We start from the raw sequence: 25,982 nt of genomic DNA, 5'->3' as shown, positions 1-25,982 counted from the left end.
ACCCCGCTCTTCCCCCTGTGTGACCCTGCCCCTTGCCCCCGCCTGAACCCCCCTTTACCCCCTCTGCCCCCTTGGCCCCCTGGCAGAGATGGATGAGAGGGAGGCCGACGAGAGATCACACGCATTCTACACCCCTCCTCAATGAAAACAAAGCGTGTGGCATTTAAGGAAGACTCTGGGAGACCGAAGCTTTAATCTGACAGGCTGACAGGCCACAGCAGCCTCAGACAGACCTGGGGAACAGCTGAAGAGCACAGCGGTACCACACACAGAGGAGGAGGAGGAGGGTTGGAGGAGGGAGGAGTGGGGGGGGGGGGTTTGGTATCCTCACATAGAGACGTCTCTCTGCATTCCTCCTGTTGTCAAAGCGAGCTGCAAATATTTGTCAACAGCACACGACTTGCCTTTACCTTTTCCCACTGTCGGTGCTGAACGAGCCGCATATCAGAGATGCCTCTGTGCATCGTGACCCGCGGTGTCTCAGGTGGCGGCCCGAGTCCTTTATGTTGTGTTTGGTTTCCCTAAATGCACCTCCGGCTGCTTGTTTGCCCTCCAAGTAAAGAAGTAAAACATGGCCTTTCACTTTTACAACATAAAGGTGTGGGAATAATGGAACAGAGGCGGAGGAGGATGTGGAGCGGTGACCCGCCTGTCGGGACGTCTAAACAAAGAGGGAGTGGAGGGTCAATCAGACAGACGCGACCTGATAAGCCCGGCCCAGGCCTCTGCTAGCCACTGTTTACTCTGCAGACATACCACTGACCCACAGTCACTTCCTTCCATATAGGGCTCATAGATGGAGAGGGATGAAAAGGAGAGGGGATGTAAAAGGGGGCGGGTGGGGAGGGGTGTAGGACAGGGATGGGACGCGCCAGAGAAGTTTGGGACTCTCCAAAGTAATAAATGTTTGATTTATACGCAGCGGGAATACAATTAAAGAGCAAAAGTATCAAATTCCGAGAAATTCCGACAAGCAGCAAAATTGCTCGGGCTGGGCTGGGTGTTAAGGTCGAGTCAGAGGAGGCAGGAGATTTCACGTAGGCTGTTGGAAATGGAGGAAAGAGAAGAGGGATGGAGAGAGAGGCAGAAAAAAAACGAGGTGAAAAAAGGAGAGGTGAATCCAGCAGCAGCTGAGCATAGGTTTCTCTGGTGGGGTTTGGAAAAGTGATGTAATTTAGAGAGAATGGTTGCGGTTGCCTGTACAGAGAGAGGTTTACTGGCCCCAGGCCGGCCGTCTAGAGGGCACACACATCTCTGTGCAGACACGGGGAAACACAGGGCCATAAAACCGAACGAGCTCATGTGTGGAGCACCTCGTAAATTAGGCCAAATGGCTATGAAATAATACCCCAAAACATCCATATTAGACAGAAATCTGTAAACATCTTTTATGTTACTTCTAGTAAGAACCTGGCAGCCTCTTGACTTTATCAAGTTTCTTGATAATTATTTTCTGGGGGTCCCAGGAGGGCCACTCCATCTCTCCTCTCCCCTGCTCTCCCATGCTTTATATCATGACTCTACCAATTGAGTCTCCCTAGTCCGCTTTAATGATTACCGCCGCGGACAAAAACCAGCACGCATTTATCACTTAAGAAGACATCTCACTTAAAAGCTATTTCCTCATATATATTTTCCTCTCTCACCGGGGGGAGGGGGAGGCTCCACTCATCCCTGATAACGTATTATCTATTGGCTTAAGACGTTGACAGGAAACAAATTCCCAGGGACAACAAAGGCTTGGAATGCGCTACGAGGAGCTTGTCTCTCACACTCCCCCTCAGAAACCCCCCAGCCGTCCCATCGCGCCCCCCTAGCCCCTGCCCTCTGAAGGATGTTTTTGTTGGGTAATTGATGCAAAGGTGCTATTGATAAGAAAGAATGTAACATCAAACCACCTCACAGAAAAATAGACACAGAAAGAGGGAGAGAGAGAGCAAGAGAGAGAGAGAGAGATCAGCGGCCCAATCAAAAGACTTGAGAACACCACCAAAGGGAGGATTAATCAGCCTTTCTTCTCCACTTCTGTTCTCACGTTTTCTGTTTTCCTTCTCTCAAACCCCCTCCTCCATCAGTTTCTTCTTCATCCCTGTGTGTGTGTGTGTGCGTTTGTGTGTACGCATGTGTGTGTATCCGTGTAGCATACGTCTGTATGTGTGTGTGAACAAATGAGAGAAGGACAGGGCGAGAGGTCACTTACATAGGAAACTCAAAACTGCAAAAGTCTTCAAAGCGCGCCACCCGGATTTGAAAAGACCTTGCAGCGGCTTCGGAGGGCCGAGGCCGGGCAGACTTTGGCCTCTTTGCAGCAGACTGATGTCATAGGTCGAATTCCTGTGCAGAAGTAGGCCAGGGCCCTGTACGATAGCAGATTGCTGACTAATCATTGAGAACAGGCTGGGGAGGACACAATGCTCAAGCTCAAAGGAGCTTTGTATCGACAGCGGCTCAGCGACCGGCCACGATGCCGTTGGGGCCTCAGTGACCGGCCTGATCCCGAGAGGCCGACGCCGCGCGGGGCCAGCCTCCATGCGGCTTTATCGCGCGGCGTGTTTGAGAGAAAGGGAGTGTTTGTGTGTTTCTGCCGCGGCACGAAACGCCTGCCCCTTATCTGCCCCTTGTATCTAAAAATCAGTTGGCCGACTAAAGTCCAAGGTAGGCGCAGAGCGTAGCCAGTGTGGATTCTGTTTATTGTTCCGCTGGTGAAAAAAGGCTCGCATTGTGGCCTCTGAGAGAGTGGAGATGCCTTTCCATTGTGAGAAGGGGAGAAGAGAAAACAACAACAACAAAAGGAAGGGGGTAGGGGACTGTCTGCTTTGTGTGTGTGTGTGTGTGTGTGTGCTGCAGACATGTTGTGTAAGGCTGAAGTGGCCTGGGGGGGTTCGGGCTCGCCTGCTCTTAGGGCTGGGCATGTTCCTAGAATGCCGGCCCTGGAATTCCACGGCCTGGGGTCAGGACTTTTATTTGCAATCCCACCTTACACTCTTCCCCAAAACACACACACACACATACACACACACACAAGGACACACACACACCCCACTGGCCTTCTGCTGTCCCTCAGAAGGCAAGGGGAGGAAAATAGCTTTTGTAACTGAAGTATTTACTCATAAGTTTAGGCTGGCTAAGAAGAATTTGCTGCCAGCAACAAATGCTCCGCCAATCATGCACACTGATACGGCACTATCAGATAAAGCAGTGCGAGTTCGTTCATGCAAACGATGGTGCTGATGGTCATTTCGCGCAAAAAAACAAGTCGGGATTTTTCCGAATCCATTCAAAGCATTACCTAAAGACTGAAAAGACCTCAGTGTTGTTTACTGCAAACTGCAGGCTGAGTTCAGAGTTTCTCCAGAAGTCCTCCAGGCTGGAGGAGCCGTCCAACAACTCAGCACGATGGTTTTCATCGCCGATGTCTCGGTTGTTGATGTACAATTCCACGGCTGCCTCCGGTGTGATATACAGTTGAGTGAGTGTGCTGTGAGTCACTGTCAGACAAACGGCTGTTATAAATGGCAGCTATAGGAAGGCCAGCTGTACCCCTGTCTGTTTCGGAGAGTTTTTCGGGAACCGGTGGAAGTGTCTGTAGAAGTGAAACTCACAGTAAACTGGGCCAGGGGTCAGCCCGCTCAGCCCAGCCATACGAGGACAGTCAGGAGTATAAGTAGAGAAACGTATAGCCTCATATGGAAAACAACTTAAACAACATCAACGTAATGGCTTCACTAACAAGGGCCTTACAGTTAATGATGTTGGGACAACCTGACTTTGAGGTTGTTAAAAGGATGTTTATTATATGATCTGGCACACAAGATCTGTATTTTTTTGGGGGGAAGGGGATTCAAAGAGCGCCTCTCAGCACATTCTATTGAAATATATGCGTTGTATATGTAATGGGCCTTGCCAAATGTGTCACAGTGCATTAGGGTCTCTTATTTATATCCACTTAATCCAGTGGGGAAAATATGACTCTGTTATGAATTTGATTTTATACATTGTTTTGCCATAGTGTTTCCATGTTCCTCTGAACCATGTGGTGCATGTGGAAGATATATCACAATTACCTCAGTAACCCAGAGAAAAACAATCACTTAATGATTACGTGTGAAAGAATAATAGGATGGGAGTGAAGTGATATATGAGGAGGGAGAAAACGGGTTTATGCAAAGCTTTCTAGATCCAGACAGATGTAAGGTAACATCTAGAATTACTCAGGGAGACACAGGCAGCAGCTAATATATGTAGGCTGAATATTGGAAAAATGGCCCACACACAGTATATATGGCGCTCTAGCGTGCCACTGCACCACAATGCGAGCGCTTTGAAAGGGCACGACGGCGCTCGCTCCCACTCTGAATAACATGCATTCACCACGAAAAACATACAAGACCCCAAAATGCTTGCTATACGCCGCAGAGGCAGCAGAAGTGCGTAATGTGATCTATTAATCAATCGCACCAAGCAAATGTAGGGTAATCCGCTACAGTGTCAGCATCTGTCTCATGTATTACTGTCAGTGATGTTATACTGACAATGTTGACAACCAAACCTCAAGAGCTTTGCAGGGAACACTTTCCATGCTTCCTACTGTTTCCCAGGAATTTCTGTGTAAGCAAAGCAAACACACACACACACACACACAAACACACGTGCTGTGGCCTAATGAACATAGCAGAGCAACAAGCCATTACACATACCTCATGCATTTCCCAGTACTGCTTGCTTGCTCAACGCGCACAAACGGCCGCGTACGTAGACACTGACACATGAACATGTACGACACACCCACACCCACACGCGCATCCTCCCCGGCACACAATCTATCAGACGCACACACACACACACACACACACACACACACATAACATCACACGTAGTCACAAAATCACACAGGCGCGCGCAAACTTACGCACCGTCCCGTTTTTGTTTGTGACACTGCGTGAGCGGGAAACCCGGCTGTGAGCTAACCCCACCATGTTTTTCTCGTCTCCTCTGTTATGCTTGGCACCTGTTGTGAAAAACTCTCTTTCTCTTTCTCTCTTACTCTCTCTCCACCCCCACCCTCCCTTGCGCTCACACACACACACACACACCACTTCTTTGCCATGTGCTATTAATAAATTGAAGAAATCAAAATTCTTTCCATTCCTCCCTTGAAGAACAACACCGGTGTTTTCAGACGCAAGTCCCATGTCATTTCCATCCATACCCCAGGCCATTTTTCACCACAGTTTTCCAATATTAAGATTTTTTTGGTATCCTTAAGCTCCCATTGCATCTGAAAATGTACCTTAAGCACCTGGAAAACACATTAAAATTCTCGCAGATGATGAAAATGCCATGCCGAAATCAGAGGTGTCACTTTTTTCTGCATGTTTCTCCAGTGTGCTGCCTCCGAAGAGGATGAGGGGGAGGAGACTCTTCTTTAGAGGTTGTGTTAGAGAACAAGCAACATTTCAGAAAAAAAAAAAAAAAAAAATGACACCCCTGGGTGTTACATGTTATTTCCCTCCAAAGAGTTGTTTTCATGGGTTTCATGGGTTTTCAAGATGTGGAAGCCTCATTTTCAGATCACTTCAACAAGGCCAAGGCTGACAGACACAGCATAAATTACAACAAAAAAAAACAGTGGTATTGTCCTTTAATCTCCCTGTTTTTCCACAGTTGTCCCTTTCACCCTTCCCCCGCTCAGCAAAACCCCACACTGATGACACATGGGAGCCGACCTGGGAGACACATCATCCCTTATGACCAGACTGCTGGACTTTCCCAGTAGTGAGGAGACGGAGCAGCAGGTGATGCTGCTGGAATGTGGAGGGGGGGTGGGGTGGGGTGGGGGGGGACAGGTGGGGGAGGGAGGAGAGGAGCGCGGAGGGCCTCGTGCCGTCATCCCTGTCCCCCCCCTAGTTTCCTAAAAGAGCGTCTGCTGGCAAGTCTCCGACGACGGCGACGACAACAACAACTCTGGATCCTGCGCCGTGTTTTGTTTGGCCGCGCTGGTTATTTTCACAGAAAGAACATCTTTATTGATAAAACTTTGTCTGTTCTCCGGAGCTGTTTTGTTCGCTCTTTTGTTTGGTTTGCCAGTCCGTGGCGAGAACTCTGTCTCCCCCCTGACTTGTGAAAGATACATCATTCTACGAGTGATAGCTTCTCTTTGTTTTGGAAGAAAGCAAACATTTATTGCATCTTGAAAATGAGAGTGACAGATACTACAAGATGTTTTCAGTTTCATTTTTGGAATGATGATTTTTGGCACAATGTGAGGATCATATTTTTTTTTTTGCCCCCTCTCTATTTTGCCCAACATTTATATACGGTATGTGCATTCAAGTGAGGGCTATCATATTGCTTCACTCTTTGACACGACATTTACAGTCAACTGGAGCACAGCTGGGACTGTCTGTCTCCTATAAGAACTAAACTCTCTCTCTCCCTCTCCCTCTCTCTCTCTCTCTCTCTCTCTCTCTCTCTCTCTCTCTCTCTCTCTCAATACACTGATATTAGAGGCCGGCAGCTGTCAGAGCAGTTACAGGTGTTAAAAGAGTCCAGAGCCTGAGCTGAAGCAGGTACAGTTTGCCACAAACAGAAACCCACAGTAGGCTCTCAGCACTGGGACTGAGCAGCTCTCATTGTTTATTGGACTGAGGGTTGCAGGTGGCCAAGACTACACGGCCTGAAAACTGACATGTTATTAATGAAGACACGGTGCAAAACATGTCAGCAGCACCAAAAGCCAAAATTGGAACCATCAGCACAGCTTTTTTATTTTCAATCTTTCAAAATTTGGTTTTAGCATTAAGGTCAAATAAAGACAAATTGTTGTTTGCAGTGATAGTCTGGCAGTAATTGCTACCAGGCAGTGGTTGATTCACTGAGCACACATGTGACAAACAGAAGGCTTGTAAGCATTAGTTTGTCTGGAGGAACATGTCCCTGTTCTACCTGGCCTCAGACAGCAGGCTAACTCTCGCTTTAATGATAATAATAAGGCGAACATGGTATAGCCTCTCTCTCTCCGAGCCCACAATTACTAGCCTGGCACCCTACGTACGCACAGAGTCTGTCTGGGGAGCAAGCCACCGGATAATACCTGGTTACCTGTCACAGGCACTTCTCACAAACACACGTGCAAATACAAAATAAATGTGCAATAGATATGAACACACACACACACACACACACACACACACACACACACACACACACGCACACTCACAAGGCACACACATGTATTGAGGAACATGCACAGTGTGTATACATGAATGCAAGTACAGACACACACATGCACACACTTCACACTGATCACTCTTAAGTGTCAAGTCAGTGAAAGAAATATATATACATAATCTAGCAATCACATGAGCTTGTGTCTATAAATTCAAATCATTATCTCACTTCTTGCCACTTTTATGGCCCAGCCATATCCTGTCTAATTCAACATTATCTGGTTGAACATTAATCAGGCCCATCCTCATTGCCCTATTTAAGTATCTCTTTACTTTTCTCCGTGCGACAGCCGGTGGAAGTGCTTTTTGTACCTTCGGATGGGGCAGGTGTAAATATTGACCCATGGACCGGTGTCCGGTGTGGTCGCTGGCTCGCATGCCGTTGCCCTCTGTGCTCGCTAATCAGATGTGGGCAGATCCAAGGAGGGCAGGCTGGATACCGAGGCACACGTATACTTGAGAAACTCAACACCTGGCCCGTTTCATATAGATCCAAAATGGTAATATCTTGTTACTGAGTGCTACTGGTCTTTGACAACAATGTTATCATCAACACAAACTACTAATCTGTAAACTACCCAAGAGTTTCACTCGTTGTGCTGAAAAAACAATGTGGTCAGTTCATTGTGTAAAATAAGATGTATATAATAGTTTATAATGCTGAATGTACAGTAATATCTCAGGTAAAGAACTACACTAAAAACCTAAAAAAAGTTTCTTTCCTGCGATCTCATATAGCTCAATCATCATTTGTGAATTTACATCTATAACTCAAAACAGAGAAACAAGCGTCTAATATCATCAAGAGACAAAACCCTGGTAAGTAAAGTGGATGTTTTTGGAGTTTTAACACCATAAATGAGCTTTATCCCATTATGTCATAGTGCTAAGACTTAGAAAATATATGTACATTTATATTGACATTGATTCTCTAAGCCATTTAGCTGACACGCTTATCCAGAGCAACTTAGAATGAGTGAACACATCAGAATAAGCCTAATTTCCTAGATCACCAGATTTTCAAGCAACCAGCGCTTCTTGTCTTGGGAGAGACTTGTTCATGTTGGGAACTCAAAACGGAGCAGTTCAAATTAATCAAAATGAAATATTTTCAGCTGTATATTCCCATTCATTTCAGAACATTGTTGTGGGATAGATAGACCCATGGAAGCATATGTGGAGGAGAATGTATAGAGTATAATAAAATGTCTCTTTCCCTCCTGGTCTATCTGTCCTGCTTATCAGCCTCATTAGAGTGGTACAGCAGATAAAAGCTCTTCAATAGAAGTTGTTTACGTTTGCATGCTGCCTTTTAACCACCTCACAGTCATGCACAAATCCCATGTCCCTCCCTCCCTCTCTGTCTGTCTATCTCTCACTCACTCTCTTTGAGTCTTTTTTACTTGTTTTATTTCATCTTAATACAAGCTGTTTTTTTTGCCCCATTAAGATTAAAAATCGTTCCTTTTCAAGGAAGACCTGGCTGAGAAAGCGGCAACAAACTGTCTGCTCCCATTTGCCTCTTTTTCTTTCAAGTGTTGACAGGGATTAATTCAACATGATGATCCTGCCTCCCACCACACACACACACACACACACACACACACACATACACACACACACATACACACCATCCTGTTTCTCATCCTCCTACATGGCTTGGAGGCTTTGAACTTGGTAACACTGGTCATGGTGGTCAAAACCACGACTAGCCGTTTTGGATGTCAACTGGCCCCAAAACATGGACTTTCTTTCATGCATCCCGTTATAAAGATCAAAATTATGAACACTGGCCAGTCATAATATCAGCTATTCTTTTCAGTTGTCTCTTGTATCATTGTTTGTCAGTGCGTATGTTCTCCACTGTGGCACAGTTTACTGGTCTCCCATAGGCAGACCATTAATTGCTTGGCGCCTCTCAAGAAAAAACAGGAAAAAAGCAAACAAAGAAACAGTTTTGTTAATAGCCTGCTGCAGTTGGCTGCTGATTTGGCCCTAGTAGTAATGCCAATTCTTTTGGAACACACACAAACATCATACTGCCACCCATCATTAGCAGGGCTGCGTGTGCGCGTGTGTGTGTGTGTGTGTGTGCGTGTATAGGTGTGTATGTGTGCGCGTATTCGCATGCGTGTGTGTGTGTATGTGGATGCATGTGTGAATATATATACGCGTGTGCATACTTATGTATGTGTGTGTATGTGCGCGTGCGTGCGTGTTTGTTTATGTGTGTGTGTGTGTGTGTATATGCGTGTGTATATGGGTGTGTGGGAGTTTCTCAGAGAAAAGGAAAACTTTGTCATCACTTGTGTGCCAGACTGCTGGCACTGGTGCTATATTTAAGCGCACGCACACAAACATGCACGCACATACGCACAGATATACGTACGCTTTCAGTTCAGGCATTTCTGGACTGCTTCCCATCCGCATTACTGAAGCATGAGAATGAAATTGACAGTCTTGGGCTGAAGGATGGCACAGCAGAAACAAACAACTGCTGCCAGCTTCCATGGCAAGTCTCAACGGACAATGGTTTAGGGCAGCCAAATGGCACAGTTGCAATGTCCTTCTCGAGCAATTTCCCCACAAATATTTGCACTCTTCAGTCGTGTTTTTGTCTGTGTGTGTGTGTGTGTGTGTGTGTGTGTGCGTGTCTGCATGTGTGTTAGTGTGTGGGTGAATGATGATCTCCGACATGTGTGTCATTACCAGAAAGGATAAACGGAAATCCAATCATGCAGAAAATATTTCACAGTGAAATGACCAGAGAATCATACAAATTTATTATCTGATGATAATTTTATTGTGAGTTAGGAGAGAAATCCCACTCTGTCTTTTTGCACGGCCAGTTTTTAAGCTCACATTCTCAATACTGCGGACGTCTTTACAGCATAGAAAACAGGAGTTGCAGAAAAAAAAGAGGAAAAGGTCAAGGAGAGGAAGACAGGAAGACAAAAAGAGCAATATAAGGAAAGAACTCTGTAACCCCTGGGCCTGGCGAGGGCCGAATAAATGGGGCTTATCTTGTTTATGTGGGGGAGATAACTAGCATGCTCATCTGGCTGCAGAGAGAGGAAACCTCCGCCATGGCTGTACACTGACACTGTCCGCTGGGGACTGCATGTCTGTGTTTGTGTGTGTGTGTGTGTGTGTGTGTGTGCACGTGTGAGCATGACAGCTGGACACACACCCTGGCACTGGCTCAATTGTTGAACAAAGGTCCAACTCAACACTTGTCATTCACGTTCACATAATAACATCCACAGGGAACTGAACATGGCTTTTACATATGTGGGAGTGCAGAGCAGAAATTAGAGGAGGTTGTTGTTTACATGTCTGTTTTTATCAGTGTTATTAGAATTTATTGTTAGAATTTAATATTGCAAGAATCAACAGCCTTTGCTAGTTAATTTTAGACAGACTGCCAGTGGATTTAGCTTATTTCTCTATATAGTTCTATTCATTTTAGTGCTGTGTAGCATTTTTTATCTCTACCTGAACAAAAATAATATTGCCAGCCGCTCCAACTGAGTCGTACAACAGAGTTATTTGAAGTGACGGATAGGTATGGATCATGGACTGCCTTGTAATTAAGAGAGATTGCTATTTTCCCCTCAGAATGGGCTCTCCTATCCTGATCTGTAATTATATGTTGTTCAAACATAGAGGGGAGTGTCCCTGGTTATTGTGCAGCCTGCTTTATACCAGCCTCTACTAGCTGTCTACACCAGCCTCCACCAACTCTACAAGTGCCAACATCACTGGTTTTCTATCTTGTCCTTTGGCTTTTATTTCTTTTTTGAGTCACTTTCGTTAACAATGAAGTGTGTGTGTCCAGTAGGATGTGTGTATCTGCCACAGTCTTGCACCCTGTCTCGCCTCTTAGGTGCCTGATGGAGCATGGCAGGAAAGCAGTGCCTCTGTGTGTGTCTGTGTGTGTGTGTGTGTGTGGTTCCAGGTAGTGCCCCGGTGACCTCAGCATAGTGACACTGACGTGCAATAATGATGGATGCCCTGAGAGAGTGAACTAAGGACCCACCTGGATAATGTTAAAGTGAAAAACTCAGAAACCTTAAACGTTACAAGATGCTGACCTCCTTGTTTAATTAAGTGCAGCGTTGTGCTTTTAAACATTTACTGCCACCCCCGTGAACTTCACTCTTCCTGCAACACATTCAATTAAAATTAGCTTAAAAAAAGCCTCCATGAATATTTCAGAAATGCCAGTAGTCATACAGGTCCCCATGGCTGGAAAATGGAGGACTGATTGATGTTTTCTCTAAGATTTGGTTATTGTGTGAAAATGGGGATAATCTTGTGCTTAAAGCCAAGGGGCCACATAGGGTAAGATTTGACCCCTGAGAGTAAGTATAGCCCAGGCAGGCTCTGAACCACACACAGAGTATATTTCAGTGTAAAGCTGTGACCCCCTTGTTTTCCAGTAAGAGGAAATTGTCATGCAATGACCCAGTGACCACACTGGAAACCACTTCCCTCTTTGTTATGATTTTGTATGGCTTAACCGCCTCATTTCCCATGTTCTGGCCCTCCAGAATACAGTCTACCCCACACATTTTGTCACATCCACATTGCTCTGTTTCTGCCATCTCTGACCTTTCAATGATGTGTTGACAAAGACACCAAAAGCCTCAAAATTGCAAAATTGCAAAACTTTACAAATGTAGCATCCACAGTGCTCTATGTTTAGTGTCTGAGTGGGTTGTATGTATCCTTCTCATGCTTTTTAGGAGAGGATCAGACATAGACCTAAGACAAACACTGACATTGTTTAGTTGTTTTTGTTTGCCCAACTTGTTTCTTTTCGCCAACAATCCCCATAACCTCTAATTTAGAGCCTTACTTTAACAAATTATATTTGGTGATATATGTAAATGTATGTGCTAAAAGTAAATATAATGGCACTGAATTACAAATTGTCATTATGACCAGCCATCCCTAAGCAAAGTCAACATAAACAAAGGTAGAATTGGTCAAGAAGAAAATTCAACACCCCCGCCCTCCCCTCGCCTCCTCAATACTCCTCACACAGTTTTACTTCATACAAAAGCCACTAAAACTTCCACTCCATTGTTTATATGTCAGAAACTATGGTTACATAATTAGGAAAACCCTCCTCGCAGCTCCTGGTTGATTAGGAATTGACAATTAGATAGTTTTGTGGGGCGCTGAAGAAACACAATCCCCTCTTTATGCTCTAGCTCTGCGGTAACCGACTCAGACCCTGTACAAGGATGTGCATTGAAATATATTTTACATTATGAAATCAAGCTCTTTGGGGGAAAAGAAGTTGAAGCGTTATGTTTTTTTGTAAGTAATGAGAGAGAGAATGCTGGATGCACAAGCCATACACACAGCACACAGGAGGTTGGTCAGACTATTCTAGGGGGCTGGTACACTTTGTCCTGGCCATAGAGGTTCAGTGGTATGACCCCCTTTCCCTCTGATTCTCCCTCTCTCTTCTTCTTCTTCTCTCTCTCTCTCTCTCCCTCCCTCTCTCTCTCTCTCTCTCTCTCTCTCTCCCTCTATCTATCTCTCTCACTCACTCACTCTTTCTCTCTCTCATTCCCTTCTCTCCATCTCTCTTTTGAGTCCAGAGCAATTAGAGAGGCAAAGTGGGAAAAGAGGAATGTGTGAGCACGCTTTGTCAGGATTGAGAGAAAGAGAGGGAGTAAAAGAGAGAAAGTGAGAGATAAAAAACAGAAAGCGAGAGAGAGAGAGAGAGATGAGAGAAGAGACAGGAGAGGAGAGGAGAGGAGAAGGAGAGGAGAGGAGAGGAGAGGAGAGGAGAGGAGAGGAGAGGAGAAGGCCTGTCTTAATTGGCCTGTGTGGCCACGCTGGGCTGTGATGGTCTGGGCTTGCCAAACCCTGTGCCTCAATAGTTGGCCTGGCCTTTCGTGCATCCCGTGCATCCGGCCAACCACAACTAACTCTAGTGTGCTCTTTGGCAGTTTCTAATGTCAGGCCTGGGAGAGCTGTGCCACCCACATCTACACTCTCCTCCACAGTTCAGGAGGCCTCTCTGATGGGGATGGATGGGTGGGTTTGGGTTTTTGGTTTATTTGCCTACGCCAATTTAGGTTGAGGTGGCATTTCTGTGCTCTCTCTCTATTATTTTGGTCTCTAACATGATGCTATAGAGATTTTAAATCCAGATTTTCGCATTGTAGATTTAAATTTGGCAAAAAGTTAAAAATGCACCTACCTAATTTACATGCATGCTTTAGACAGGAGAAAAATATGTAATCAAATCTTTTTCAGTTTTCAGTTGTCAATGTTTTTAAGAGAATGTTTGAATGACTAAGCAATTAATACATTTTAATGCCACAATAGATTAGCATATCAATTTGCATCTATTTTCATCACCCATATAGAAATCCATGTTTTTTTAGATGCTGTATATCACTGCAATATTAGTCTACAGCTTAAAAGAGCTTGACAAGATCTAACCAACAACACTAAGTTATGCAATCGGAAAAACAAGTAAAAGTCTTGGCACATTATTGCGGCTGGGTTTGGCTTGTTTTGGTTGATTTATGTCGTGCCAAATCCTGCCCTGTCAGGCACCGTGGTGACGTGACGCGCCCCGAGGAGCAGACAGTCCCTGATCTGAAGCTTATCTCATCACCGAGCTCTCAGGAGGCATGTACTGTATAAACACCTGCAGGGAACAGGCACAGCCCCAGACCTGCTGCTAGAAACACACACACACACGCACACTCACTCACACATACACATATACGCACACACAGACGTTCACAGATACATATACAGACAGACAGACAGACAGACAGACAGACGCAAGTACAGATGTATGTATGCGTAGGCACAAGAGCACATGCAAGCAAATGAGCACTCACACCCATACCCATACACACACACACACACACACACACACACCTGCCAGTACCGGAGGCACAAAAGAAGCCTGTGAGACTAAGTATTTTATTGGGGACTAGACTTTCACAACACTGCTGTTAACCAGTTACAGATCTTGATAATGTCAGGGGTCTCATTACAATAGACTGAGTAAATATACATGGCCAAGCCAATGGGAAACACTAATAATGCACTTGTCAATGAAGGCAAGACAGCTGTAAGCAGAATTCAATTGCTGATAGCAACGATGATATATGAGTGCACGTGTGTATATGCAAGTGTGTGCATGTTTGTGGGTGTACTTGTGCAAGGCAAGCCACCAGTCATGCTTCATAAATGAGCTATTTTGGACGGCATACACTTCCAGCTGAGTGTTTTTCTCTCTTGGAGGGAGATGGACTGCTTAGTGGGGCAATAAGGTTGAGATGAGACGGGCAAAGGTAATTGAGCAGTTTATGACCATAAAACACAGGACACAGTGCTCCTCGACAATGGGAGCTTACCAGCTTGTCCTGTTTCCCAGAAGCAACACATGTGCATCTCATCACTATATTGTATGATAAAGCCAAAGAAAATGAGATTCCTCTTCTTCTCTATTTCTCAAGTTCAAAGTCTTTGATACCAACATAAAACAAGCACAGAGAGGCTACAATAAACTTTGCTGCACCAAGATAACCCCAGTATCCAAAAAAGAAAAAATCCATTCTGGGAACAAAGATACCATGCTGTAATCTGCCCAGTAACAGAGATCTGTGAGTGGGTATGTGTGTGCACGTCAACAATGAAAGGTCGTGCCATTTTAAGAATATGCTTGCGATAATTTGAGACATGTCGGTTGTTAAACTTAGCCTCTGAAATGGAGCTTGTGCCAGTAGTTAGCAAGCCACTGGAGGATGGATGGATGGAGGGAGGGATGAATGCGTAGATGTGTGAGAGGCAGTGAGACTTGGTCATGCTGAGTGGGAGGACTGAGGAGTTAATGTTGTGTCGGCGACCACTTTGCCACTTTGTGAGTGCTGATTTGCACGTTGGCACACTTTGCCCATCACAGAGAAAGAGAGAGAGAGAGAGACAGAGAGAGAAGAGACGAACAGACAGACAGGCAGGCAGGCAGGCGGGTAGAGAGAGAGAGAGACAGAAAGAGAGAGAGAGACAGAGAGAGAGACAGAAAGAGAGAAAAAGACAGAGAGAGAGACAGACGAACAGGCAGGCAGGCGGGTAGAGAGAGAGAGAGCGAGAGAGAGAGAGAGAGAGAGAAAGAGAGAAAGAGACAGAGAGAGAAAGAGGGGAGGGTGGGTGAGAGCAAGAGAGAGGGTGCTAAAAGCAGCTGGGAGATTCTTTGTGAGGCCGGGAGATGCACTAAATCATTTACACGGCACATAAGGTTTAAATGATATAAAAAGATTTTCAAAAATGGCCCCTAAGCTCCACACTTTTCCTCATTTTATTCTCACATTCACTCACACTCGGAAAAAGCGTAAACACACATGCGGCCTCCGCATATACAGGCAGGCGGGTACACCCGTGAAAAGAGCGGTAAAATGAATCTTTAAGGCATTGTATGTTTGATAAAATGTTTTTTTTTATTGATATTAAAAATGAAAGTACATGAATTGTGCATTTCGGACGTTCTAGCGTGCAGAGGTTAAATCAATAAAATACACACAGGCTGAGTGAGCTACTGACATAGAAAAAGTCGCCATTGCTCGGCAAGATATCCCTTCATATTCAGCGAAAAGAAGTGGTTGTCTTTCACGCCATTCAAAAGAACACTAGAGTAGCCTGTTTGAACATTACAATAGTGAATGAATGCAGTCCTAGCAGGAAAACATAGAATAAAATAGAAAATATAAACTTGTATTGTCACTGTCTGGAAACAGGTTTTCCATCAGGGGGAATCTCAGGTAATAATAATAATAATAATAATAATAATAATAATAATAATAATAATAATTGCACTGCTTTGTTGCACAACTGAAGTGGAATATAATCAGAGACAGGACGTAGGCTTGCTAATTGAGATCCCTCTGACGGTTGAGGGGAGAGGACAGAAGGTATAAAGTATCGGCTCGACTCTTCACCGCAGCACGGTGAGTATCCATTAAGTCTCCATTTCATGGGGTGAAGCGTGACACAACAGAGGAAACTACAATGTGGCACACAATGACCTTGTTTCTGACACAGGCTTCAGTGGTTTGTCCCACAGAGAGCTGTGTCATTGTGGCCAGGTGACGGGTAACAACCTCAGCCGCCCTCCCGCTACAGGACGATCCCTCACACTCAGCGACTACTCCACATCTCCCTCAGAGAGCACAGATATTTTCCTGAGTGTTTTGACTGCTTCGCAAATGGTTCAGCGTGGTAGCCCTTCATCAAATACATAATGGATGGACGATTGGAAAATTGCAGAGGGGCGACCGGGAGTCTCACAAGTCCCCCCTTGCATACAAATGCAGATAGATACTGTATGTATAAGATCTGGGGCATTGTCTTGTATAAACGCAGGGTCTGAGAGAGAGAGAGGACAAACGTGGGTTGCAAGAGTGAGAGAGAGAAAGAGAGAGAGAGAAAGAGAGAGAGAGAGAGAGGGACAGAGAGAGAGAGAGAGAGAGAAAGGGGAGGACTGAGGAGTTGAGCAATGACATGCTCTCTATGATGGACAGTGACCTTTTGGTGACCTTTGACGGCTACTGGCGTCATAGTGACATCATCACCTCCAGTTAGGGCACCCACACAACGACAGATTTAAGTCACATGGAAGCTACCCTGAATCTACAACTGACCGGATATTTATGGCCACATGACCCAACCAACACACTACAAAAATCAATGGCACTGGCACATTAACAAAAAAAGGCTCCTTAGAAGATCATAGGACACCATGCACAATTACAAAGACATGATTTAATGAAGGACTGATCATTCCCCCGCCATCAATACTAAAGTGGCTTCAAAACATAGTGGGTTGAGTACAATCAATGTTGAACAGTTATTTTCCAATATCAAAAAGTCACTCATGGATGCTTTCCTTTTAACAGAAAACCTTGCCAGGCTTCTGAACCTCCATGCAGACCAGCGTATTCAGAGTATGTGCCTATTTCTGTGACATAACATGCCTAAGCAATCCAGGCTATGCTGCTGTTAAAATATTAATTTAAAGTAACTATGGCAAACGAAAAAAAAAAAAAAAAAAAAAAGGAAATATTTTTGGTACAAAGCATCTACAAAAAAGCATTACAACTCCAATTGGAAAAAAGAGATCATACAAAATAAATCCGTCAGTTGAGCATCAGTGCTACGTATATTATTTGGACCAATTTTTCAAATATATTTTTATAACAAAATAAATAATGCCTTTATACAGTGCCCTTATTTGTATTTCAACAAACAAACAAAAAAGCTTGGCGGCTCATTACGCAAGATACAGCTCAGACTAAAGGAAAATAACACGACGTCCCTGGAAACTAATTATATATCTATATTTTTATATATATATATTTATATATATATATTCAAGTATTTGTTTTCAGGCAAAAGCATGTGAATACTACTGATATACAATAAAAATAAAATGTTAGTTGACATTATTGCTGTTTTTTCCCTTTGAATTGAATTTTGTGCCTTTCTTTAGAACTGTAAAATAACATTATAACAATAACCATGGAAACAAAAAAAATGCCTAACTTGCAAAACAGGAATGTCACGGTACCAGAAACTGACGGGGTTTTTCCTTTTTTTTTTTTCATTGAAACATTGATATGAAAAGAAAACAGAAAAAAAAAGACAAAATAAAATAGAATCATCGTTATCCCACTCGCTCTGTGTCCATGCCATGTTTCTTCCTGTCGGAGCAGTCTGCAAACCCACGGCAAACAGGAAGTACTGTCCCAGAACTGTAGTACTGTCCCAATCCAGGCGGTCCATGGTGTCCCGTTTGTGTCCCCGCATCGCTCCCCGTCTCCGGCGGCCTCAGAGGGACGGGAGGAGCGGGGACTGTGGGTCTCAGGTCCCCCCTTGCCGCTTGACGCAGGCAAGCTAGTGATGAGCAGCCGCTAGCACTCGCTGTTAGCCTACATGCTAACACAGCCCACATCTTCTCTCAGTGACACTTCCCCCTTTTCATTGCCACTGCCAGGAGCTCCCCCATATCCTTTATTTTCCTTTTTTTTTTAAGTCACACTTTCCTTAAAACGGAAAGTTTTAATATTCATTCAAAGAAAAAAAAAAACGTGCTTTTCTTTGAGTCCATTCCCAAAGCTAGCACCATGACATTTTTTTAAGCTACACGTTCATTGTTCATAAAAAAATAGTGCCTTTTTTTTCTTTACTTTGACGTAATCCGTGGCAATGTGCAATTTTGCAGACTCTTTTCTGCTTTTTGTTTGTGATTAAAAGGTGCTGGAACAGGAATCTAATTTTACAAAATAATTCCTTACAGTGTGGAAGTCCCTTTATAGTTAGAGGTGCAAACTAATAAGAAAAAGAACTAACAGAGATTTTCTTTTTGCCTCAGGAAAGTGTTGTGGAATGGATTCTTTCATGCAAGCTGCTCTTCACTTTCTGTTGTCTTCCACAAGGACAAAAAACATTCCGCTGGGTGTCCTCTTGACACTTGCAGGCCATAGATCTCTTTCATCTTCTTTTCTCCCTTTCCTTTTCTCTTTTACTTAAGGATCCACCTGAATTGCATTCAGCCGAATTGTTAACTTTTTGTTCATCATTTGTGTTTGTGCCTTTTGTGTCAGTGAATGAAAGAGAGAGGGAGCGAAAGAGTTGGGACAGGAAGAATGTGAAGGCATGTTTGTGTGCCGGAGGGTGGTGGTGGTGGTGGGGGTGGGGGGGTTCGGGGGGGGGCATTAGAGAGGGGCAGGGGGTCAAGAAGTAGTAGATGAGAGCAGGGGGAGGGATTGGTGGGCTTGGACAGGGCAGGGGAGGTCAAAGAGGACTGCCACAGAAATGACGTCAGAGACAAAGCTATAATCCCCTAGTCTTTTTTTTTCTCCCTCCAAACTCTTGTCTGTGCAAAGGGCTGGCGGCGGGCTCATTTGTGGATGACATAGTTGTCCGTGGGGAGCAGGACGGGAGGCAGCTTGCTGGGCAGGCTGATCAGGGGCCTGTGGAAGTCCGCCTGCTCCTGGGCCTTGATTTTCTCGGCCTGCCTCCGGTACTTTCTGGCCTTCAGGATGGCGGGGACGCCCCTCCGGAGCCGCTGGGCCGCCTTCCTCTGCCACACCTCGTATTTGGAATACTTCACGGTCACATGCTGCTTCCTTGGGACTTCCTATTATCGGTTGCAAGGGGGGGGGGGGGGGGGGGGGAGAAAAAAAGGGAAAATAAGGAGTCAGTTCATTAGGGTTGATAAGATACTGTGCTAGTGGTTATTACAACAGAGGAAAGCCTTGTTTATTTTGAGAAAACATTTGGTCATTGTTGGGTCAGCGGAATGGAAATCAAATGTCATTCTTAAACCGCCGAGCGTCATAACAGACTCGGCTTGCCTCCGACTTGTCCTTGTTTTGATTTCCTCGACTGAAAGAAGCTGTCAACAAGTGCTTAGTTCAGCCTCTTTAACATACTGTCAAAAGGAAGGGCGGTCACTCCCCTCATATACATATGAGGAACAAGTCATTGTTCGCCCTGACGATCCACTAAACCGACTCACCCCCAACAGACTGAGCGGAGCGATGCACAAACACGTTCTCGTTTTAAAACCACTTTTTTTTTTTACACAACAAACTCTGTGCTGCGACAGCACCGGGGAGCGAGAAGAAGCAAGTGGGAGTGGTAGCGGCTAGAGCTAGAATTTATGCGTGAGTAGCCAGTGCTCTGTCTGAATGGCTTGTTTTGGTCCTGCCACTTGAAGAGTGTTTATCCCCCTTCATTCACTCCAGGCCTGCTCAATAGCCTAGGAACAGCTGGCCCTCGGAGCAGGCTGTACCCATCAACTCTCCCTGCCCGGACCAACTGGGGACATGTCCCAACTAATTCCCCAGCAGGCTCTTTTCCGCATACGAGACAGAGGATCCATTTCTTTGCTGATGACATTTGCAACGTTTTATGTGTGTTTTTCTTGTTTTGTTTGCGTCACTAGAAATTTCATGCCACTGAAATTGATTATTCAACTGGTTAAAAGAGCATCTTTCTGGTTTAATGTAAGGGAAAGATGAAGGGATAATGGGGAAGGATCTTTTTAAGAGGTTTTGGAACGCGGCCACTAGCCGAGTCTTGTGACTCCGAGGAAAAAGACTTTAAACGCTTTGACGATTTCCTCCATGTTTGTGACATATTTCAAAGAGTCTCCGACGGCCAGCTCAGGTGTTTCTGACCACGCAGCTCAAAATGCATTCCAGTTTCGGAGTGCTTAGTGTTCCATGACTAATAATCACACACTCAGAACACACTGTTTTGTTACGGACCAGCAGTCTCCACATTCTCACAGACTCACACACACACAAATACACAAACTCAGGCACATGTGCACATTCAAATGCACACACATACACACACATTCAAGTCTGTGAGTGTGACCCTGCCTCTGCACTAACGTTTCCTGAACATATTCTGCTGCGATTGCCTTGATGTTTTCCACGACGGTCAGCACTTTGCATGGAAGGTAACTGCTTACCGTTGACCATTTAACAAGATAAACCTGTCCTCGCACGGGTTTCAGTCTGCGCTCAGCGACAGGGGCATAGGGGCGAAGCACAGGGGAGATGGGAGGACAGATAGAGCCGGGGACTGGCATGGGTTCCCATACTGGCGTGTTGTTGTTGAGACGTACCTGTTTTAGTGCAGGCATCACGGGTATGACCTGTAGAGAGGTGGCCGACACGTCCCTTTCGGACTTGGCGGGTTTGGCGCAGTACTGCTCCAGCAGGTTGAGGTCACAGCTACGGAAACAACACTCCTCCACGATCCCACGGTTCTGGGAGCGCCGATTGTTAGTCCTGCTGGTTGGCCTACCTGAGGAGAGACACAGGGAGGGATGGAGGCCATGAGGAGAGGGCAAACAAGGCCTAAGGGTAACTGTCTGACTGGTATACGCGAACTAATACAGATAACACAACACTGCCAGCGATAATGCATCTAGGTTGTTTTTGCGGGATTACTTTGACAGTCGTAGCAGTCCATTAAACAAAGAGGATAAAAGGAAATCTATGGCCAACTGCAACAAATCTTTTTGTTTGTAGAGGATAATCTGATTAGGGCTATCTGGAAGTCCTTTAATGAGGGAATACACAAGTAAACACCCTGTCCAGCAAGAAAAAGAGGGTGATGACAGGGACAGCTAAAGCTCTGAGACAGACCTTTGGGGCGAGTAAATACATAAAATGGACACTCTTCTGTGACCTTGTCCTTTGCCAAGTCAGCAGAAATAAAGAGGATGAGGGGAGAGAGAGCGAGAGAGAGAGAGAGGGGGGGGGGGAGGGGCAGCAGAGATAATGAGGTAGAGAGAGAAAGAGGAGGAAAAAAGATCCAAGGAGAGAGAGAGGGTGTGTGAGGGTCAAAACAGAGGAAAAGAATGCAAAACAAAAAAAAAAGGAGGAGAGCGAGACGAGAGAGAAAGCGGTATAGGAGAATAAGGCGAGGGGGTGGAGGGTTAGGAGGATGTTGCACAGGGGAACACACTATCCACGATCAATAAAGGCCTTGTTTGAAGTCCTGCACCCCACACAATGTTGGAGAAATCTCATGAGAGGGGAAGGCCAGATTTGATTGCAGGAAGAGGAACATGAGAGAGAAAGAGAGGGTGAACCAGGGGGAGGAGGAGGAGGAGGAGGGGGGAGCACATCTATGTCGGCCCGAATTGGATAATGATCTTTCTGATTGGAGGGACGCTTCTGTGTCAAGCAGCGCACAAAGAAGCTGTCTGTCAGTCAAAGGCAGTGGGTGGGACATAGCTAATATTAAAAAAATATATATATATAAAAATTAAAAGAAAAAGCTATAGGTTGTGACTGGTCACTGAGGAAGGTTAAGGTGTGTGTCAGTCAGTCACAAACACTGCAACCTGTGCAAACACTGTTTAGTAAAGCAAAAGCCATCCATTATCCATTTGAGGATTAACAGTAACCACCAATGCATTCACCTAAGGATATTACATGATTACAACTATTTCCATAATTACCACAATGGGACCAATGATGATCATTGATGTTAATGATCTTGCCTCTGTCAAAAGACTTAACCTGACATCAACCCCCCCCCCCCCCCCCCGAATCACCACTGTGGTCGCCTGGCCTGGGAACATTGGTGCTGAGGTGACTGGTTTGCCTCTTGGGGTGCTATTACTTTTCCCCGCGGAATGCACTGGTAAACAAGCGGTCTATTGTGTCGCATTGAGACGTGTGTGCCTTCACAGCTCGCCGCCCTTTCATATGCAATCAGAGGTATGGGCCGTAGAGGCAGAATGCGCCCACTCAGCACAGCAGCCAGGACGAGGACTTGAGACACATAGGCGCACAGCTGGCTATAATCGCTCTCTCGCTCTCTTTCTGAGTGTGTGTGTGTGTGTGTGTGTGTGTGTGTGTGTGTGTGTGCGTGTGTGTGTGTGTGTGAGGGAGAGAGTGAGCGAGTGCGTGGAACAGAGCAAAAATACCAAACACGCATACCACACAACCACAGAGTGAGAGATAGTCTCAGCTATCCAAACAGATGTGTGCGCATGAAAGCGCGCAGAGAGACCAAGCAGACTCGAACACTAGTTGAAAATAAAATGCAAATCATTTTTTGACAAATCATACTGGATAAAAAGAAGAGAAACAAAAAAACAAGTGAATGACTTGGAACCTACTGAAATAGAAGCCTCTGTCTTCACAGACAAACTGCAGCGCATCCACCAGCTCTCCCCCACACAGCGTCTCTGCCGAGGCCATTTCAACAACGTAGAGCGTCAGGGCCAGTGCAAACAGCAGCGCACGACTGGACGAAGACATCTTCTTGACCTGCAGGGAGAACAGCAACATTACACACACCGCAGAATAATGCATCGGTCCAGCGAATGTAACCTCACATTTCAGCAAGAAACCCCTTCAGGAAGAAAAACTGTAACGTATTTCTCAATTCACAGCTGTAAAGTCAGATGTAGTTTGCCTGTCAGTGTGTTATATGGGGAGCCATTCTTTATGCATGCTTATGCAAGCCTGTACAAGATGTACTATGTCCAGTAACATATGCTATTCTCTCATGTATTGACCTGCCAACTCAAAAAGACTATTGCGTGAGAACTGTGAGGCCAAATTCTCAGTTTTCCTCCACGGTTATTATCAACCCTTGTCACTGTTTTGCACCTGGAAGAATTGCTTATTCTGGGGGAAAAAGAGACAGTATCTCTGGCTGTCACTCTTACACAACTCTCAACAAGTTGCAAGACCGGCTGCTCAATAGTCAACTATCTCAAAAGCCAGACTCAGCATATATTTCCCCCTTGCTCACCCTGAGCTGAGCTCTCTGACCGCAGACATACCGCCCCCTATCTTCCGCCCAGCTGTTTGCTCCGAGTCCAGCGAACGGCGCACAACTAAGACGAGAGAAGAATAAAAATGCCCCTGAACTCTATTTACTCTCTCCTAACAAGTAACCTGTTGCACACATGGCGCAAAGCTTTAGGCGCACTCCACGTTATCTATGCGTATTCTGCTGCATGCAAATAAAATATGTCCAGCTGCTCAAATTGCACAAAAAAGGGATGCAAGCAACACATCTGCCCAGCCCGAAGCGGCTACTTCACTTACAGCGCCAAGGAAAGATTGCTATACGCCGGCAGTACGCCTTTTAATGCCCGCACCGCACAACCGGAGAGTATAAAACTATTTGTCCCCGTTGGTTACCTTCATTCTGCTGTTTTCCGTTCTTCGGCAGGTGTGGCAAAGTGAGTGGTGTCCGTGTCTTTGCTGGGTCTCCATGTCAGATGGCAGTAGTCAAAACGTTGGGGGTTATTTGGTTGGAGAGATTGCAGGTGAGTTAGTTTCCCAGTTGGTGAGGCTATAGAGATGATGTGTGAGAAGCTGTCCCAAAGACCAGGCGACAGGCAAAAGTTCTCAGGGAGAAGTATTATATACCAAAACACGCCCCTTGCCCCCCTACCCCACCCCTTGCTCCTCCTCTCCCCGATGGTACAAAAAAAAATAAAAATGGTCCAGCGACGTTTTATGGAAAAGTGCGTAAAGGGAGAAAAAGCGAAGAGAGAGAGGGAGAGAGTGAGAGTCACAAAATATGGAACAATTCCACGGGCATTTTCCACGTTTACGCACTGTAACCTACAATCACAATGTTTACACACGGGACACAGACTGAACAGGAATGGAAGTAATTCCTCAGACCCCAAGACAAAATGTCAATGTCTCCGCCCTCCTGTAATTAAGGTTAACATTTAGTGTGGAACGAATCTGGCCAAGGTCTCCGGAATTTGGGGCATGTAGTCACTGGGTTCAAATGCTGCTGAGTTTGTGACACTGAAGCTTGAAGATGTTCCCATCACTTATGATGGGCCGGTGTTGGTCTGAAACTAAGGGTATAGCTGAAGGGAATATACACCTGGGATGAGCCAACTCATTCTGCCCCGGAGGATGAGCAGATAGCGACATTAATAGATGGACTGTGGTACTCAGTGACCAAGGTACAGACATGGATGGTCTCAAAACGTGAGGTCATCATGGGAGCAACATCATATGATGAAGAGAAAGGGGGAGAGGAGAGAGGGATGGATGGATGAGTGGATGAGGAACAGGCGTGCATGCAGTGAGAACAGGAGCATCAATATTGACAGATGGCACTTGGTTGTTCACACTTAGAAAATGATTATAGCCGTTAATACATCATTCATACACTGTGGATCACACATGGACTCACTCTGTCTTTGTGCAGATGTAGCCTGAGCATCAATTTCGCAATAGACTATAGAGTGGCAGAAAATGAGCTGGAAAATCTGATTTTACATATAGGCAAGCACATTCACTTTTTTTTTTTTTTGAATATTGTAACCTTGTATGAGGGTTCCCTTGTAGGAGTATGGCTTCTGCAAAAGGTGCGTGTCTTCAGGCTGACACCTAGTGGCCCTCTGCAGAAGCTCCGTTTGTTTGTCTGGGGCTCTCAGCAGGTTGGAGAACAATGCACAGGACTGTTGGTCAGGAGCCCAGGCTTGGCCCTCAGGGTGGCACACCGACACTTGTATCTCAATCAAGAGCCAACACACCTCTTACCAGTATGGAGGCCAGCAGGAGCTATAGGTCTGGACTGTACTTCAAAGCAAACCGCCTCTGACAAACATTTGATTTAACATGCACACAATTACACACTGTTCCTAATTGTCCAAGAAAAATACAGTAGATCCATTTGGTGAATGAGAGAGTAAAACAGAGTGTCTGTACCCTTCATTTTTCATTTTGTTGGTTGTCATATTGCACTGTATACTATTTTTTGATGCTGGCAAGTAAGGCTACCTGTTTTCAGTGTCTCTATTTCTTAAGCTTTCTTCCATCCTCTTGCCCAGAAGTTTATTTTTGTCATTCAAATCCTTATTAGCTTGTTTAGTTTTACATCTCATAACGTTGCAAAATAGCCCATTGTGGTTGGAGGCAGAAGGAGAGCATTAAGAAGATTTACTCCTTTAATGGGCTCAGTAGGAATCTGCTGTGATTTGAAGATGAGAACAGCACATTTTACTGGACTGCGCCCTCTTGTGGCAGACAGATGCATGATCATTATAAAGCCAGGATTATTATAATGATCCTTTAAAATATATCGTGTGGTCAATTATAATTTAATTTAATTTAATTTGTGTTAACATGTCTTGACTGATAAGACATGAGATGAATAGATAAGCTTAGAATAAACAATCAATGTATATTTATTCAC

The 25,982-nt window shown here is 45.1% G+C and overlaps 1 protein-coding gene across 1 annotated transcript; it reads right to left on the bottom strand.

The window, feature by feature from the left end:
• Window positions 1-15,683: 15,683 nt before the first annotated feature.
• On the bottom strand, window positions 15,684-24,137 carry igf2b (insulin-like growth factor 2b). The gene is made up of 4 exons (XM_071514108.1): window positions 23,957-24,137; window positions 22,921-23,071; window positions 20,908-21,089; window positions 15,684-19,407 (listed from the first exon to the last, which is right to left on the bottom strand). The coding sequence occupies exons 1-4, from the start codon at window positions 24,029-24,031 to the stop codon at window positions 19,168-19,170; spliced, it is 648 nt and encodes a 215-aa protein (XP_071370209.1). The 5' UTR covers window positions 24,032-24,137; the 3' UTR covers window positions 15,684-19,167.
• Between the last annotated feature and the right edge of the window lie 1,845 nt (window positions 24,138-25,982).

Source organism: Centroberyx affinis, unplaced genomic scaffold, assembly GCF_046629955.1.
Source record: "Centroberyx affinis isolate AG114_WGS23_722 - 3 ecotype Tasmania unplaced genomic scaffold, CSIRO-AGI_Caff_v1 ptg007973l_1, whole genome shotgun sequence".
NCBI lineage: Eukaryota > Metazoa > Chordata > Actinopteri > Beryciformes > Berycidae > Centroberyx > Centroberyx affinis.
The sequence above is the reverse complement of the archived record's forward strand: the minus strand, read 5'-3'. Positions and strand labels throughout refer to the sequence as shown.